General features: G+C 27.3%; 1 protein-coding gene across 3 annotated transcripts in view; it reads left to right on the forward strand.

Annotated features, from left to right (window-relative positions):
- Positions 1-18,806, forward strand: part of LOC118072742 (receptor-type guanylate cyclase Gyc76C-like) — a 51,961-nt gene that overhangs the window by 18,608 nt on the left and 14,547 nt on the right. For all 3 annotated transcript variants that reach the window (XM_035092843.1, XM_035092845.1, XM_035092844.1), the window contains 2 exons: positions 795-1,236; positions 8,633-8,830. In XM_035092843.1, coding sequence (XP_034948734.1) covers positions 835-1,236; positions 8,633-8,830 — 600 coding nt within the window. In that variant the 5' untranslated portion in view covers positions 795-834. The remainder of the gene's footprint in view (positions 1-794; positions 1,237-8,632; positions 8,831-18,806) is intronic.

Genomic DNA, 18,806 nt, shown 5'->3' on the forward strand with positions numbered 1-18,806 from the left:
CATTATTCTTAAGTGATTGTGACAGTCGAGACCAAATTAATTATAACGTGTTCTTATAGTTAATTATAGATTGAACATTTTATCTTTGATTGTTATTAAATATTAAAATGTGAGCTTAATCATAGATTACATATTTTTCATTTTGCACTATTAACATATTTAAATATGTATAAGTAGCTGGTCATATTTTGTCATGTGCTTCCTTACTATTTTTATTACTCAATAAAATATTTTTAGAAATGTATAACTTTGAATAACATGTAGGTAATTGTTATTCAAAAATTAGAAAAATTTTAAAATTATTTAAAATAATTGAATTTATAAAAACTTTATGAAATGATACTCAAATATTTCTGATAGTAATAAAGTATAAAAATATTCCAACTTTATTTTAATATTAATCAATTTTTTTTCGCTTACTTTAATGACTCGTGTGTTTATAATTATTGAATTAACTGATATAAAGCTAATCAAGATAAGACATTAATTAATGAACTAAAAAATTTACAAAAAAATTTATGGAAAATTTTTAAATACCATCTATGTTATTTGAAACTAACAACCATTACACTTTTACCCATCATCTTACCCTCATTTTACCAATATGACTTTTTAATACAATTTTATCAGTTTATTTGGCATAAATTAAAAAAGTTTCCAGTGAATCTTAACTCATTGAACAACAATAAACATGCGAGAGAAAGCAATGAATAAATCGTTAAAATAATATTGATACAAGCTTATTCAATCCACTATGATCTCCAGCAGCTGATAATTCTATTAATATTTTCCAGGTGAGCGGGAGGGAGGCGCTGACCGGTGGCGGCGGCGGCCATGCGCCCCGGCCCGCCATCACCGAGCCGCCGCAGGCCTCCCCGTCGCCAGCATTTGTCTGACCCAAAGATCCATCATCATCATCAGCGTAGCCAAGATTCAGGAGGTGGTTGCACAAGCATTCAAGCAATTTTATTGCTACTGTTGTTAGTGTCCAGCTCCTGTCATGCTCTTATAGAGCCAGTACTTGGAGACCTTCACCAACGTCTAGATCATCAACGATCACTATCCTCAACGCTTACTTCAACATTAGGCTCATCTTCCTCTTGGTCTAATTTAACTATTCAAGCCAATCGAAAGCCTCAAAATCTTACTATTGGATACCTTACTGCCATCAAAGGTGGATTGAAAGAAAGGCAAGGTTTAGCTATCTCTGGAGCTATTTCTATGGCACTTGATGAGGTAAAAATCATTGTTTATATAAATGTGTTGAGAATCAATAACAGTAATTGACTTTGACAATTGATGAAAGATAAATTCAAACTTTCAATTACAAGCTTATTTACATGAATAATCAAATAGTTTATTTTTTCAATAAAACCAGCTGCATATACAGAGGCTCAGCTAAAAGGTTAAATTTAAATTTATCTTATAAGATGAAATTTTAATGATTTAAATTACATTAACTTCTAAATGTAAATATGTCAGACCATCTGGATCTGCTTGATTTTAACTAAAGTCTAATCAATTTATCAATTAGATCATGATTTTACTACATCTAATTACAATTGATTTATTAATTAGATACATCATAAAAATAGTTTAATCACAGGAAATTAGATTTGAAAGTTTAGATATTTTAGTAATAAACTATGTAGCACAGAGTAGAACTTAGATTGTGGAAGAAAAAAATTATGACAATTTATAAAAATAATTGAATAAAATTATGATAATCATTATTGATAACTACATGATAATTGAAATCTATAAACATCTTGACAATAATTGATAAATTCTATTATAATAACTTAAATATTTGAATTCTAATGTAAAGCTTTTTTAACTAGTTGGATCTATAGAAGAGTATGATGGATTATTTAGTTTAGTGAACTTTAATAAGAGTAATATCATGTTTATTTTTATCAGTTGGAACCAAACCTGAATGTTCTTATTTTTAGAAGTTTTGGTATTGAAATAGCTCTAAGTAAGCCACGTTTATTCTAATTCATTGATATTTTAAAAGTTTAATCTAAAATTGGTATTTTAAACCTAGTAGTTATTTCCAATTGTGCATTGATAAGTTTATTTCAAGATATTCAACCTTAAAATGAAGTTTAACTTCAAATTCTACGTAGATAAAGTTCAAGGCTTTCAAGTTTACCTTAGGATTGATAATTTAATTTGAATATTAATAAACTATGTATGTTAATCAATCAAAAAAGAAAAAAATGGTAAAATATTTTTCCTCTTATTTGCTTCAATTGTATTTATGTCACTTTAATACTATGCAGTGAATTCTCATCAGGTTTTTTATATCATACAACTCAGATAGGCTTTTGAAAGTAATCTGAGATATGTATCATTTCAATGTGACATTAAAAGGCTGAATTATGGAATGACATGTAATCAAACAGCAAAGAAGGCATGTGTCATGTGAACAGAGCTAGGATAAATTGAATCGATTTGCTTACTTATAAGGAAGTTGGATAATTAAATTGTTTCAATTTTCGTCATTCATCAATTTGCAAAAACGCTAGAGGTTAATATACGTCATTTAAATTTTCAAATTGAATCATTTTGAAACATTGTTGACTAATTTGAAAAATATAACAAGCAGGAAAATATTCTTCTCGTACATTTACAAGTAATATGAAATGTTAGAGTTTTAAAAATTTTAGAAGAGTTTTGAGTATAATTAGAAGCATCAGCTGTAATAAGTCTTTTTTTTGAACAATTAATTAGAAAACTTGTGATAAAAGGTCGATGTTTTAATTTTTGTTATTAAATATTCTTGTTCAGTGAAACTCTTTTTAAGTGTAGTTTTTCATCAATATATTATTCCACTGTTTGAATAATGATTATAAAAAAATATATAAGTATATTCTTCATTAATACTTGTCAAAGATTGTATATTTTTTTAGATGAAAAATGAATTTTATTGAGTGAGAATGAGGGCACTGACCTTCCTTCATTTCATAAATTAGTTGAATAAATTACGTTAATTCTTTGATTAATATTTTGACAGAAAATTTATCTAAACAAAAATTCTTCTCAGTTCTCAAAGCATTTATATTAAGATTTTCTGTATATTAATACCATCATTTTGTTAAATTTAAAGTAATTTGAATTTAAATGAAAAAAAGCTCAAACCCCTTAGAGCTAAAAAAAGAATCTGAGCATCTAAAATTGTTGGTAAAATTTGAGAGTAATGAGAAAAGATGAATGTGGCGTTTGAAATGGCAAAGAAAGGGAGAGAGGTACTGGAACAACTGGAGAATTGTCGATCGATAGGATCGTGGAAGTAGCCGAGGGCTACAGGACTTGTTGTGGGATCGATCGGGAAGCGGCGAAAGCCAAAGAGACCTGTACTTGAGCTACCTTTTATTTTTCTTAGGTTCGCTTCTGCAACTCTCTTTCTGAAGATGCTTCTTTTTCTTGTTCTCGTGAAGGGCTGTAGTGTGTGCTGGTCCGCCCACGCCCGAAACCCCAAGACCGTGAGAAGAAATCGGTCGACGAGTCCAGGAACCCAAGTCTCGATTCGCCAAGTTGCACGCATGCCCCCTGGCTCGTTCCCACTACTTTCCTGACACGTTCTTCATCTTGTTTTCTTTTAACCAGAACAAGTACCAGAGAACTTTACAAATGCTGTAAGAGATATAAATAGATGCCAATTCTGACATTGATACACTTTCTTGAAATAACTCGATTTAAGTATTTAACTGTTTATTTTATTTGAAATATTCCCAATCATCTATCTGTTGGTAATTACCAACTCCATCAATAACTGGTCAGTACATTTATCTTACTAATGCATTTATTGCTAAATGCAAACCTTTGGTAGAAAATTATAAGAATTGATAAATCAACACTCTATTAGGAAGCTTTCTGCTAATTTGAGTTTAAAAAGATTGTAAATTGATCATTTCATTTTAATTGATTGTTTTTCTTTGATGTTGTCTCCATGTCTATCAACATCATTGTGATCTTCAAAAAAAGATGTTCTCATTATGAATAGTAGTTTATCAAGAATGAATCTAACTTGAATATTTCATTGATGATCTTCAATGATTCATCATTGTCATCAAATTACTTTGGCTTTAATTCCAGGGGAATCTTACTTTCTTGAAACATTTTTGTGACTACTGATGCAATTAGTGGTATATTAGACATGACGAATCTGTCATCAGTCAGTAATCCATAGTGACTTTGATTAATTCATTTTCAGAAAATAATATCAGACTATTTTTAATTGGAAAACATTTTATAAATTATAATGAATAATGATTATACTTTATTATAGTGATTTAAAATTTAATATACTTGTTAATTTTACTAACATAAAAATAGTGCTAATGATGATAGCTTTTTAAAGAACCTCAATTTTTTTCTGGTAAAACTTTCACATGCATAATTAGAATCATTCAAACTCTAGTCAATGAACTAATAAAAATATTCAGATTTGAATTATGAAAAATAATATTCAAAGTAAAAAATGTAAAACCAAAATAATTGAAAGTAAAATTTTTTTAATTTAAGATTGACGTCATGGTTAAATCATGTTTTTTATGTGTTTTTAAAGTGAGGCTAATTTTTTGATTTAATAATAACTGAAAGTAAAAAATGGGGAAAAATGATTGAACCTTGAATTGCACATTGTCTGTTTTATTTCACGATATAGTAGTAGTTTTAACTTCATTGCTCACTAATTTAACCTTGGCACTGACAGACACTCGTGACGATCAACTTTTATTTATACTCCATTATACAATCGACTCGTTTATCTGTCAAAAATATTTCCGACCTACCTCCTACGTAGTTTTAATACAAATTTAATACCGGAAATGTACAAAATTATCATAAGTCACTTTATTTTTAAATCATTCATTCAAGTGTTCATATTCTAAAGTGCGTTTGAATTAACATTAATATTTATAATTCGTCAAGATTTTCATCTCTTTATTTTATTGTTTTATTTATAAAGAAGATTATAATAGGGGAGGAGGGAGAAAAAAATTGTCTCTCCTTTATCTCCAAGGAGAGTAATTTCCTGAAGGTAAGGCACACGAGTCAGAAAGCCGCGAAATGTAAATTACATTGGCCGTGTGAGAACGTAACAAGCGAGTCTGGTACCGCCAAAGCGCGGTGTATGCGCACAGAGATAAAGAGATGGGAGAGAAAAAGAGAGAGAGGGAGAATGAGAGAATAAAAAAAGAGACTAAGAGAACTGAAAAGGGTCTACTTATACCGCCAAAGAGGAAGAGAGAGACAAAAAAATATTGTTTGCAGGAATTCGGATTTGCATAATAACCGACCGGTAGTGATATCTGTGCACGAGCCGGACGTAACGGGTGAGCCGAAGGGAAAGTATACGCTTAGTACTTATGTCGACATGCTTTTAACTTGGGTATTGATCATGATTCCATATAGACTTGATAGTAACACTGGCTAAGGAAGGAAAGAGGACAGCGTTCTCACGATTCTTTCGCCAATATTTCTTTTAGAGTTTCAATTAATTTGTCTCTTTGTCTTCTTTTATTTTTAATCATTCTACCGTATCGAGTTGAGAAAATCGAAAAAATTTATAGCTTCCATCATCTTTTGATCATTCTTTTTTTTTGTTTTTCAATACGGGTTTAATGACTTTGATTCTATTTCTTGTATATATTTGTTCCTGGATGAGGATAAAGTTATTTGTTTACATATATTATTTTTCATCACTTTTTATTTATTAAAATATATGTTAATATATTTAAAGATATATGTTTTAATATATTGGCATATGTAGAATAAGATGAATTTAACATTTTTAAATTTAAACTAATTATGCATTCATAATAACTTTTCCGTGGGATGGTTATATTTGTAAACATATACATATGTGAGTTATTTTTATTCAGAATTGTTTTTTAAAATTACTTACAAGCTTTTGTTTCTGTTAAATGACATATGGTAATGAGACCAATAAATTGACAGAAACCAGTTGATGAATAGATTGGAAAAATTTTCAATATCAGGTTGAAAAAAAAATAGTAAAATATTCAAACCAACTTTTTATTTTATTATTTTATTTAATAATCTATGAACTTGAATCATACTTTAATAATACAATACAGTCACTATGTGCATCAATGACTTATACTCATCTTGAAGACAGGGACAGATGAGAATATCATCTTGATACTGTATGTTCTAAAATGTTTGAACAGTAAGAGTGTTTTTCTATTTTCTTAACAACTTTATAAAAAAAATTAATATAAAATTATGATTCAATTCTCTTTTTATTAAACTAATGAACTTTTATAAATATGAATAAACTAATTTAAAATATTAGCATGATATTTAACTGCATGAAATAATTTATTTGAATTCTTCATTTACTCATAAGTAGTCCCATTAATGCTTACTTGATTTGTTACTCGTAAGTGTGTGCAAATATAACTATTTCTTTTCATTTGTAATAGTTTAGCAAGAAAATGCGTTTAAACAATTAAAATGTTTATGAAGAAAAAACTGACCAATGAATTTAAATACTGCATCCAATTGTCTATTTATTTAACTATAAAAAATAGTGTCCATCTATTGTTTCTAATACATAATTGACATTTCTCATTGATAATAAATCTAAAAAATTTGTTTTACTGTATTTTTATTGATTGGTTACTCTAGTTTTTTTTATTTTCATTGTCATTAGTTTTTAAAAATGAATTTTAATTTAAAATGATTTTGGTGGCACTTTCAAGCTATCAAGCAATTTTTAAATCAATTAAAATCAAAAGTTTTACCTTATATTAAATGAAAATATTTATTCAATTGAATTGAAATAATTCAAAGAAAGATGACTTTATAAAAATAATTAATGTTACAAAGTAATTATCATTATTTCTTTTAAATACTTGCGAGAAATATAAAAAAGCAAATATTTTTTACTTTTACTTGTTAATACGTAATAGGTAACCTGAAAAACATTTCAAAGTAAAAATGAGATGCAAGGAATGCTGACACTTTTGCCACAAAAGGAATGTCGTCAATCTCGACGTTAACACGTTGATGATCCTTTTAGTAACAGGTGTAGCATTAAAATTTAAGCACGTTGTAATTGCTCTTATATTATTACGATATCACGCATGATCCTGATTAACTCATCATATTTTTGAATGACGAAATACTGCTCAAACCAGAATAATATAAACAAACATTTAATTCTATTTTTATCGTAAACCACGCTTTTTAGTCATTTATCTTTTGAAGAAAAAATACAAGCAAAAAATACATCTTGAGAAACCGCATTCTATTGAAAATATTTGCGGTCCGTCCCTCTGTCTAACATTATACGACACGCACTACGTTCACGCACTCTTGTATTATGTAATTTAATGGGAATAAAATGTGTTAAACCTGAACATACGCGAGTGGCATGCAAATGGCCCGCGTGCCATACGTGTTCCATACTCTGACGTCTTTCTAGATCTTGACTTATTTTTAAAATTATTCTCAACTAGACATAATGAAACTAGCAGCTAAAAAGATTTTGCATTTCATCTTTAGAATTATTTGTTTTAATAATGAACTCTATTTCATGGCAGTAGTTAAATGATATTCCGTTGATAACATTGATCAAAATCGTGAATAACATCAATATCGCTAGGTCTACATCAAATATAGTTACAAATATTGCTAGATGATTTTTGTAATTACTATTCATTCAACTAAATTAATAAGCACTTAATTAATCAAGAAGAGTCACACAAGATCAGCAATAAATTCTATTATAACAAAATCTGAACAGATGTTTGAAGATAAAAAAAGACTAAAAATTGAAACACATCCGGTTAAATGCATTTTTTTTTGACATGGATAACATCAGTATCATACTTACTAAAGATGTGTGTGTTAAATTCAACTATAATCGCATGTATTTAATAGTCGATTCAGAATTTTGAATTAATTTAACTCCAGTATGTTGTTATAATTTTACTTGATAATGTGTTGATTTAAATCGTTTGAACTTTACCATGGTAATCATCATCAGCCCAGTATTTAGATCCAAAGCTTTGAATCCTTATTTTTCTTCTTTTATTTCTATACCTGTTTAGAGTAAACTTCTAAAGCAAAAATACTAGTTATTCAACATTAATATATTTTTTTAAAGAATATTTTGTAAATACATGTCGTTGAAACATGATTATATTAAATTAGTTAGAAAATTATCAACAATTTTTTTTTATTGATTATCTTTATTTGATAGGTTTCACAAGATTTGTATCATAATCATAAATTTCATCATGGGAAACCATTCTATTTTATGACTCTGATATGCACATGAGTAATTACCATTAAATTATCTACCTGGAAATTAAAAAATATGATAATTAATAAATCGAAAAGAAGGCAATTATTATAATCATATGAATGATAATCTTTTTCTTTTTTGTTGAATTAAATAAAATCGAAATATTTTTATCTCATTACTAAACACACACCTTTCATACACAGTTTGTAAGAATATTTTTTTCTTAAAATAAAACATAATTGTAAGATGTTTTACAATTTAATTAGATTACTGAAAGTAAAAAAAGGCATTGATATTTGAATTTAATTTAGGAGTTGATTGATACTAATGATTCTTTTTCTTTTTCAGATCAATAATGATCCAAACATTTTGCCAAATGTAAAGCTGGTGATGAAATGGGTCGATACAAAGGGAGAGACTGTTGAGACAACCAAGGCAATGATTGATATGATTTGCGAAGGGGTCGCGGCTTTTTTTGGGCCAGAAGGATCCTGTCACGTTGAGGCTATTGTTGCTCAGTCAAGGAACATACCTATGATCAGCTATGTAAGTTCCAATAAGGTGAGTGTGCCATATTCCGGTCTAGTTAATAATCACAAGCTATTTTTATTTCAAAGAAAATTCCATATTATCAAAATAACATTGAATAATAATCAATAGAAATATTTTCAATTTTTATTTCAAAAAATTTGTTTTAAAATTATGTAGTTTCAATTTATACAAAATGATGCATAATTAAACTTGATATATACACTTTTGAATTTGAACAACAATTTTATTATTTACTACGACAAAATTATTAAAAAAGAAAAGTTTTTTGGTTGGAAATAGCTTAAATAGGCCGGAAAATGGTAGACTAACCTGAATCATTTCAATTTATTCATTAATTATATTTTATTTCCATTGAAGTATTTAATTATACGATGGGAAGAATTGAGAGTAAACAAACCCTTTTGATAAAACAGTTTATCTGTTTTGAAGCCTCAACTCTAATTTATTTCATTTTTTTATTTTTTTTTTCTATACCCTAAAAAGGTGTAGAAAATGAGAGTGAAGTTATCTATTCGCAACTTTTTAAATTTATTTTAATTGCTATTATTTTGATATTTCTTGTTACTTTTATTCATTAATCATCTATGAAATCTATTGAATAGAAAATATAATAGAAAAACTATCTAGATTATTCATAAAAATTGTAAGTAGTTAGTCGATTTGAATCAATGTATAATCAATATTTCTCGTAATTTCTAACTACTATTGACACTAATTAAAAAATCAATTTGTTTATTACCCAGTTTTTAATAATATTCAAATCGACATGTGTAAAATATTATTTAAAATTATCAACAACATAATATTGACATCAAGGTTAGTTATTCTAATATGCAAAACGTGTCTATAAATATTTATGTTAATTAAGCTAATAATTATAAATCATCATTAAAATCATAAACTAATTGCTTGGAAAAATTAACTTCAACTCTAAAAGATCTATATATAAATCATTGAAACATATTAAAACTGATAAGGAGGAAAAAAATACAATTAAATTGGATAATAAAACAAATGTAACTCGTGGAAGAAATAAGGGGAAAAAAGAGAAGGTATTAAGTAAAAAAGTATTTTAATGATCGGAAAATTGGAGACAAGTGAAGACGATAAAATAATTGTCAAGAAAGACATTGCGACTCGTTGAAAGAGAAAAGAAGTAAAGAAAAAGAGTGGAAAGAAACCTCCCACGGTATATATATATACATATATATCGCCCTTGCGGATGCGAATAAAATGCCTGGGCGTAAACCAGTTTCCCTCAAGTTTGTAAAGCGACCAGAATTAATGGCACAGCCGATGTAACGCCATTAATCGCTGAGCCGATGAAAAGAAGAGAAAAAGTTGTGTATATGTACTTTGAGAAAGAAGGGTAGGGAGCAAGGGTATGCAGGATGTAGATAGAATGGAGGGAGTTGGACATGATAAGAGCGAAAGAAAAATTAGTCCTCTCGATGAATAATATTAAGAAATATTTTTCTTTCTTTTTTTTTATTTTTTTCGTCTTCCTTTAATAAATACGTGCACCTGTGAACGACGACAGAAAGACTTTCACTCGGTTTCACCATTCTCTTTAACAGAAATCGCGAAGATCTCTGTTGGGTGTATGTATATATTAATGTAATTTGCTTTTTATATTAAGATGACTTCTATCTTAATTCATACTAAGTTATTTTGATTCATGTTTGTTTAATTTTCTTTCATGGAAAAGGGTAAAATGTCCATTACATGATCATCATTATCCAACAAATGACCAGTATATAAAAATATAATTATTCACAATTGCTGAAATTTTTAAGCAATACTAAATAGTAAATCATAAACTTAGGAGTTGGTAATTAATAATATTTTATATACTGGTCATTCACTAGATAGTTATCATTTGCTGATTATTTTACCCTAATGATTGTTGAATCCTTTTCCCAAGTCATGCAATGTTTGAAAGATTTATTTCAGATTTGAAAAAAAACCTTCTCCAATTTATGATTGAACATAATTAATATCTTTTACTCCAGAATATGAAATTAATTAAAATAGTCAAATAATTATTGATAATGAGAATTTATTATGAAGAATATATCTATATTTAACTGCTGCAAATCATTTTACTTTTATTTAATAAAATGATTCAATATAAACTGGTTGACACTGGCTGTAAATAGATTGAGAATTATTTTACTCCTGGATAATTAATTATACAAACGGAGACAGGCTTTTTTCTTTTGTATATAAAAGGAGATTTGATTTCTCAGTAAGAAAACTGAAGTTGGAATAAAAATTGCTAAAATATGTAGAAGAATTTCTTTATTAGAAAAGTAAGATGATAAGGGAAATTGTTAAGATTTAAATGAAAGTTATTGACCACAATTAATTGATTTTTTAGTTTATGAAAAAGATACAAAGCGAGAAAGAAAGCTACTTAGTAGCTGTTTTTATTTAACATGAATATTGAATAATAATAATCATCAGATCAACACAAACTTATAACTAGAACAAGTTCATTATCATTTAAGAAAAAGCTATGATGTTCTCAAAGTAGATGTAATAACACTTTTTAATGGTGTTAATAAGTGAGAAGAAGTCAAGTTGAACTTCTTATACCAAAAAAAAATTTTATATGATCATATAAAAATATATAATCTATTTTAAACATGAATTTTAGTGTTGATGCTTATGCTTCACAAAATTAAAAAAGAAAAATCATTTTGCATATATTGAAGTAATTGCTTCAACTATTACATTCAAACTCTATACAAGAAATGTCATTTTTTTTCATTCAATGCACTTGAATATCTTTCATTGATGTAATCCAATGATAATAAAAAAAAAAGATTTTTAAAGTAATTGAGAAAAAAAGACATGTTTTTCTCAACTTCATTTTCACGCAAAAAAATAAAAATTAATAGCAATAATGATAATAAAAAGTTTTAATGAAAGAGTGCATTATTTTCTAAATAACGATGTTTACGATGAATAAATATGTTCGAAAGAATGAAAAAAAAGTTGGAGCTAATTTATATTGAAAGTCGACAAGTAACCAGACCTGCAAAAGGACTGGCCGCTCAAAGAACGCAATATTATTCCATCGACGAGGCATTTGCATGAAAACTGCTGATTCCCCTGACCTTCGCGATCTATTTATAGTTTGCTGTGGCTGTCGATGCCCCACGCGGTCTGCTGGAAGCACTCATAGCCTCTGTATACACCCAAGGATCCCTACTTCTATACCTGGACCCAGCATCCAAGATGATTATCCTCTTTATCCCAAGCCATCTCTCTACTCTCTTGTCTTATCAACGTCATTCAGGTTGTCTTTTTCTTTTATTAACTATTTTTTCTTATCCAGCTCCACTTTGGCTGACTTCTACAGCTCTTAATAATAAACTTCGATATTCTTCAGTAACGTCAACTTTTTTTCTTCAATTTTCGCTTTTTCTTGTTGTTTTTTTAAATGACTTCTTGAATATCGTTGGATTGCTCGATAAATTTAACTTGGTCACACCATATAGTTATAAGATAAAGAATTTTTTTATCTTATGATATTGCACAATGTATTCAAGATATCTCACAACGTTTTTGACGACGCCTGGATCAAATAATCAAGTAAGACAAGAAAAAGCTCAAGAATATATACTACTGAATAAAATCCAATTGCGCAAGAAGTGACGTAAATGTCATTGCATTTTGTTCTTTATGTTGCTGTATTTTACTGACTATGAGAAGAAGTGAGAATACTGAATATCAGTTTGTCAGTCATTAAGAATACTGAAGGGAAAAAATATGTTTTATTTGAATTAATGTACTCTACTCTAAATATAGAGTAGAGTAATGATGAACAATATATGGACAAGGTGAAGCCTTGAATAATGGTATCGTTATTGTTGATAAAATATAATTGAAAAATTTTTATTTATCATCAAACTTTAATATTACAGTAATAAAATGATGATCATCAGCTTTCTTGATTCATAATATTTTCTTTGCTACAAAAGAGCTCATATTCTTAGCTTTAAGATTATATGTTCATAAATGCAAAGTGTAGCTTATTTTTTGCTTCAATTACTCTGGCTTGAACTTAAAGTCGTCTTTCCAAGTTTATGACTTAGTAACTCAGGAACAAATAATTGTAGAAAAGTTCCAAAAGAGGCAACTTAAATAAGAAATATGCTGAGAAAATTATTTGCTAGAAATTATCTTGCCATCTAAAGTAGACTTGGTATCTCTTGAAACTGTAAAAAGTTATCATTTATAAGGGGGTGAAATTTATTTTCCATCGATGAAGTTTTACTTGATTGCAAGCTCATTTTTTATTAAATAAATTATTTCTTCTTTTATGATACCTAAGTGAACATCAATGTTTCTCTTTGAATTCCAGAAAACTTTTTATCAATGATACCTTACAGAGCTTGGATAATTAAATCTATCCAATTGTTCTGAACAACTACTTTTTTTAGGACACAACATATTATTCTGTTTTTATTAATCCATGCAGAAAGCATTTTATTATAGTTAATTAAAGATTAATTTTCATTCATATTCTAAATTAGCTGGAAAAGTTTCTGTTACCAACACCATGTGATTAGGAATTTTATTTTAATATCAACAACAGGGTTATAAAAAAATTAAATGACTTTGAACACTTAAGCTGAGTCATTTTTGTGGTAAAAGGAAGTGAAAAACAGACTACAAACGTAAATTGAAATTCCATCAAACATCTAAACGTTTATCTTAAGATCTAACTAAATTTTTTAGTCATCAACTTACTATTGATGTAAAAAAATGTTGAAACATAATTGGTTACTTTTTAAAATTTTGCTTATGATAGTCAACAGCATCTTTAAAGTCTACTACATGATTAAGAAAATATTTATTGCTGTTGATATTATTTTACCACATCACTGAGATATATCAGCATACATGATGCAACTCTTCAGAATTTTTCAATCATTAAGAATTATTTTACGATCGCTGGTAATAATTTTGAAATGGACAGTAAATTAAAAAATGTACTTTAGAAAAATGATAACGAATAATTAATTTTTATACTTTTTTGAAATTAGCATAGTTGTGCTATATATTTGGAAATATGTCAACTATACAATTTAGTAATTTCATTATTTATAGCTATAAATTTGGTCATACTATAATACTTATAATGTTTTACTTCTGATCATATCAATGTTTAAACACTTGAAAAAATATTCTTAAAATGTAGTTCAATAAAAATAATAAGAAATGATTAATCTCGAATTTCAAAAATCGATCCGATTACAATGACTTCCGGCAATATATATATAAGTGTGTGAGTATATCGTAGATGAGGATAAAAGTATTCATCCGGGCAGAGGGATGACGAGTTTGAGCTTCGAACATTATGTAGAGTCGACAACGAAATAAATGCCTTAGGGCCGATTACTGGTCGTTTATGGATCGTTACGATTATTTAAGCTGGAACATATGAACGTCCCTGTATCATCGTTTCCTCTGACTCTGTTGAGAAACATTTAAGAGAAGTTTGAAGAGTATATAGAAGAAAAAAAAAAGACATAAATAGCAAAAAAGAATAAGAAAAAGTAAGATATAGTGAAAAACAGTTTGCAATATAGACAGACAGCAAAGTGTCTCGCGTGTGCAGCCGGTTTCAGCTAAAATACGTCCAATTAACCCTCAATTGGACGAACTGTTGGTGAGGCAACTTGCAAGCAACGACGCGCATTCATTCGCGCTAGTAAGAAAGCGAGAGATGAGAAAAGAATCTTTTACAAAGACACTCTAATGTGTTTCCCAAGGAAACTGTGTTCTTCTAGCTATCATTACGCTTATTTCTTTCATATAAAAGCTTCTTACAAACGTCCCCTTGTGTGCATAAGCTATTATTCCAATTCCTTAGAGATAATTTAAAAAAAAACCGGAAAAATCGAATTGAGAAGAAAACCAACTCTAATGAATGACTGCTGCATATTCTTTGAGAATTGTAAAATATGCTGTTGATGATCGGAAATATAAATACTTTGTCGGTAGTAATTAACCTAAAGAAATAAAGCTCCATGGTATTGCTAATTGTACATCTTTATCTTGAAGAAATTTTTTGTGTCAGTTTTGTTGTTATTTTTTAGCATTTAAAAGTTGCTGATTTAATTTGATGTAATGAAAGTAAAGTTACTTTTTATATTAAAATTTAATGAAAATGTTGGCGAAAAAATTTATTGGTAATAAAATTATTGGATATATAAATATTATTCTATTGTAAATAAGTTAATTTATTTAAAAATATTTAAACAAAACAAAATTCTTTTTTTTTTAAATAGAAAATAATTACTTAATTATTTTAGAAATTGCTATGACTATATTTTATCTATTCAAGTACAAAGAGAAATTATTTAATAATAACAATTTTTCTTTTTTTATTATTAATAAGAAAATTAACAATCTCAAGAAAAACTATCTACTATTAAAAACCTATTAGTGTTGATTGATAAATGAAGTTTTAATTTAGTTGGAATTACATTTTCTTTTTTCTTTAATTTTTTTCTTGGTAATAAATTTTCATTATATGAAAAAAATAGATTTAATAGTCATTGAAAATGAGGGTTTTCTTTTAAAAAAAAGTTGATAATTATATTATTAAGTCGAGCTGGTACCAGGACCATTCATTTATCACATTTGAAATAGAGAAAGCCAATTCCAATCAACTTTATAACTTAATTGTTAATCTCAGATATTTCTTACAGTTAAGTTCAACCAAAACAAAATGTCTCTCAATTAATTAATGAGTATTAAATCCGTATTTGATCTTCTATTTTTAGCTTACCATTCTTAACTATCATATATGTTCTAATCTACTAGGATTGACAACCATCATTTCTTTCATTGGAAACGTTTAATCACAACAGAATAAAATAAATACAGAATAAAATTCCACACAGATGATATTTTACTGAATATCAAAAATTTGGTGTAGAGATAAAATATTTCTAGACAATATTCCTTTTCAATGTCTTAGATAATTTAATATTTTGAAGGTACAATTCAAGTTTATTGGATAATTCTAGGGAATGAAAAAAAGTCATGCATTAAATTTGATTAAATAAAACACGTGCAGATGTGATAAGTTCTTACATAACATCTCTAAATATAAACTACAGTAAAAAAAAAGTTGATACTGTTATTCAATTTATATATGTAGTAATCGCATAACTTTTGAATCTACAGAGCGATCAGTCTGTGAAAAACATTTTGAATTTTTCATTGAGAACAAAACAGAAATGATAGTTAGACATTTAAGCGTTTGATCGTTACGCGAATGCGTGTCACTTTAACGAGACTCGGCTCCAAGCTAATCGCCTTAATTTGTCGTTGCTATGGACTAGTGGCGTTAAACTTAATGTCATGTTCTAAATATATACTTTATTCTGAGCTTTACTTAATATATACTTTATACTTTAAACGCCTTTAGTCGAAATCTATTTTTGTCAATCTTATCTTTTGTTTCCTAGTGAAATTCTTTTAAAAATTTTATCAGCTGATGAAAACAGTTTTTATCTTATTTTATTCTATTTTTAGAACATAATGTATATTTTTTTGAGACTAAGTCAACATGCGTTTAGATAAAATCATACTCGAGTATCTATTTCAATTTTCTTTAAAACCATGCAATGATTATAATAATAATATTATCTTACATTCTACAAAATGAGAAAATTTAATCTTTTCTCTAGTTTTCTAATTTCAATTCATTTATCTTTTTATGACTGGATTAATTATTTTTTAAGTAACATGTAGCACCTTTATCATTATCTTTACTTTTACTATAATTTTGTCTGTGCTTTCAATAACTTTGATGCAAGATGATGATTGAACATATAAGCAATAAGGTGTAAATCCACAAAAAGTTTGGCTTAGTTTTTTTTGAATTTGTTTTGATGAGACTTGCATGCTATCAAACATGTCTTTTTGAATATATATAAACATGAAAAAATTGTAAATAAATATTTTTTTAAACAATTGTTAAAAAAATTTGGTTGAAAAGTCATTTACATAAATGTAGAGTAACATAACATTACTTATGAGTATCTAATTCGATTATTGGGTAAACTAGAATGATTTAGTCAATGAATGGAACAATTGTCTAATAATTAAAAATTAAAATTCAACAAAATATTTTTTATTCTTCAAAACATGGTCTGATTAATTAAAAAAACATGAAATTTACTAAAATAATTAATGACATTTTTTGTTCGAATGTAAAAAAATAGTCTTAATATAGAGGTGTTATATATATGTTCAAAATTAGAGTAAGTGATAATTTTTATAATTTATTGATTACACACAGAGATTTAGCAATGTTTGTCTGATAATAACAGTTTTGAAAGAACTCAATTCTTTGCTTATGGAATAAAACCATTTTTTCAAATGCTTTCATCGGCCATTATTTTGTAAAACATAAATATTTAAGATGAATAAATGAATAAAAATAGACATTAGCCAATGTTAGTATTTCTATAAATAGATATTATTTCAATTAAAATAAATTTTATTCGCAAAAACTTGTTTCAAAAATGAATAATTATTTATTCAATATAAAAACTTCATATAACATGTAATCATACTCTTTTCAATTTTTATTATTTTTTTATTAACAATATTTTTGAGTAATTAATATTTTAACAAACGATAACTTTGTGAATCTACGTAATTTATTTATGGTATCATGTTTAACGACATTATTTTATTACAGCAAAATTTCTTTAACACCTCAAAGAAATTCTTTTCCAAGTATCTACTAATAAAAGAAATTATCTAAATCTTATCAATTGTAAATGTACGGTATATTAGATCTTGAGTAATTTAAAATTCAATAAGAATTAGCGGTTTCTTTTAACAAATTAATATCTCTGATTTACGAAGAATGTTACTCTTTGAAAGCCATGTAATATATTCATAATAATTAACAACAAATTGTTTCTTTATTTAATTGAATTTCCTAATTTTGGAACAAATAAATCAACATATATTTTAAAAGAGAATCTAAAACCAAATGAACTTATAATATTAGTTTCAATTATAAAATCACTTGGATTTATTGTCACAATTGATTGAAAGGCTTGTTCAATATTAATATTTTTTTATTAACAACTGTACAATCCTTTCTTTGTACAGATTTTTTTATATATAAATTTATTTTTGAAATCATTTCATGAGTTACCATACAGAGCTAACAATTTAGCACACATCAAATTTTGAATAATTCTCAACCAAGTCGAGTATTAAATTAGTTTTTAAAATATATAATATTTGAATAGTTTGGAAATAATTATCTTTATGCGCTATCAGTCTCAGTTTATTCGTAAGTTAGAGGGAAAATAGTGATTAGATATACTAAGAATAAAAACCTTGTAAAAAATAGTCTTATTCTTATATCTAAGAGAATAACATTTGTGCAAATTTATCTTACTTATGGATGATATTGATAACATGGCGTGACATTTTATTTATTAATCCTAACTTATTACACCTTTTATTTCCAATTATAGCATTTTTATAAATCGAATAAATATATTTGAACTCCACATTACATGTAGTAACCTATCAGAAGGCATCAAAAATAGCTGAATAGTTGATGCTCTCTAGCTGAGGTGATTAAAAATTTCTCAGTGTGGGAAACAAGATTTGTTAATTATCAACAAATTACTAATTTAAGTCAAATAAATAATTTTATAACTGTATTACTACTAAATGAATCTTTCTATCAGTATACTAAAAAATAAATAAGAGAAAAAAAAGCAGAAAGTATCACTAAATAGTAGCTGTAAATGACGGAAAAATGTAGTTGGGGGTCCGTTATGGAGCTGTAGCTTGATCTGTCGTTTCTCGAGGAGAAAGGAGAGGTAAAAAGGAGAGGGAGTCAGTGGCAAAGAGGCAAAGAGAAGGCGAGCATGGTGGTAGCCCCCATGGTGGACCGTACCGGACACCG

This window comes from Chelonus insularis, unplaced genomic scaffold, assembly GCF_013357705.1.
Source record: "Chelonus insularis isolate UGA/USDA-ARS -01 unplaced genomic scaffold, ASM1335770v1 contig_94_pilon, whole genome shotgun sequence".
NCBI classification, from domain to species: domain Eukaryota; kingdom Metazoa; phylum Arthropoda; class Insecta; order Hymenoptera; family Braconidae; genus Chelonus; species Chelonus insularis.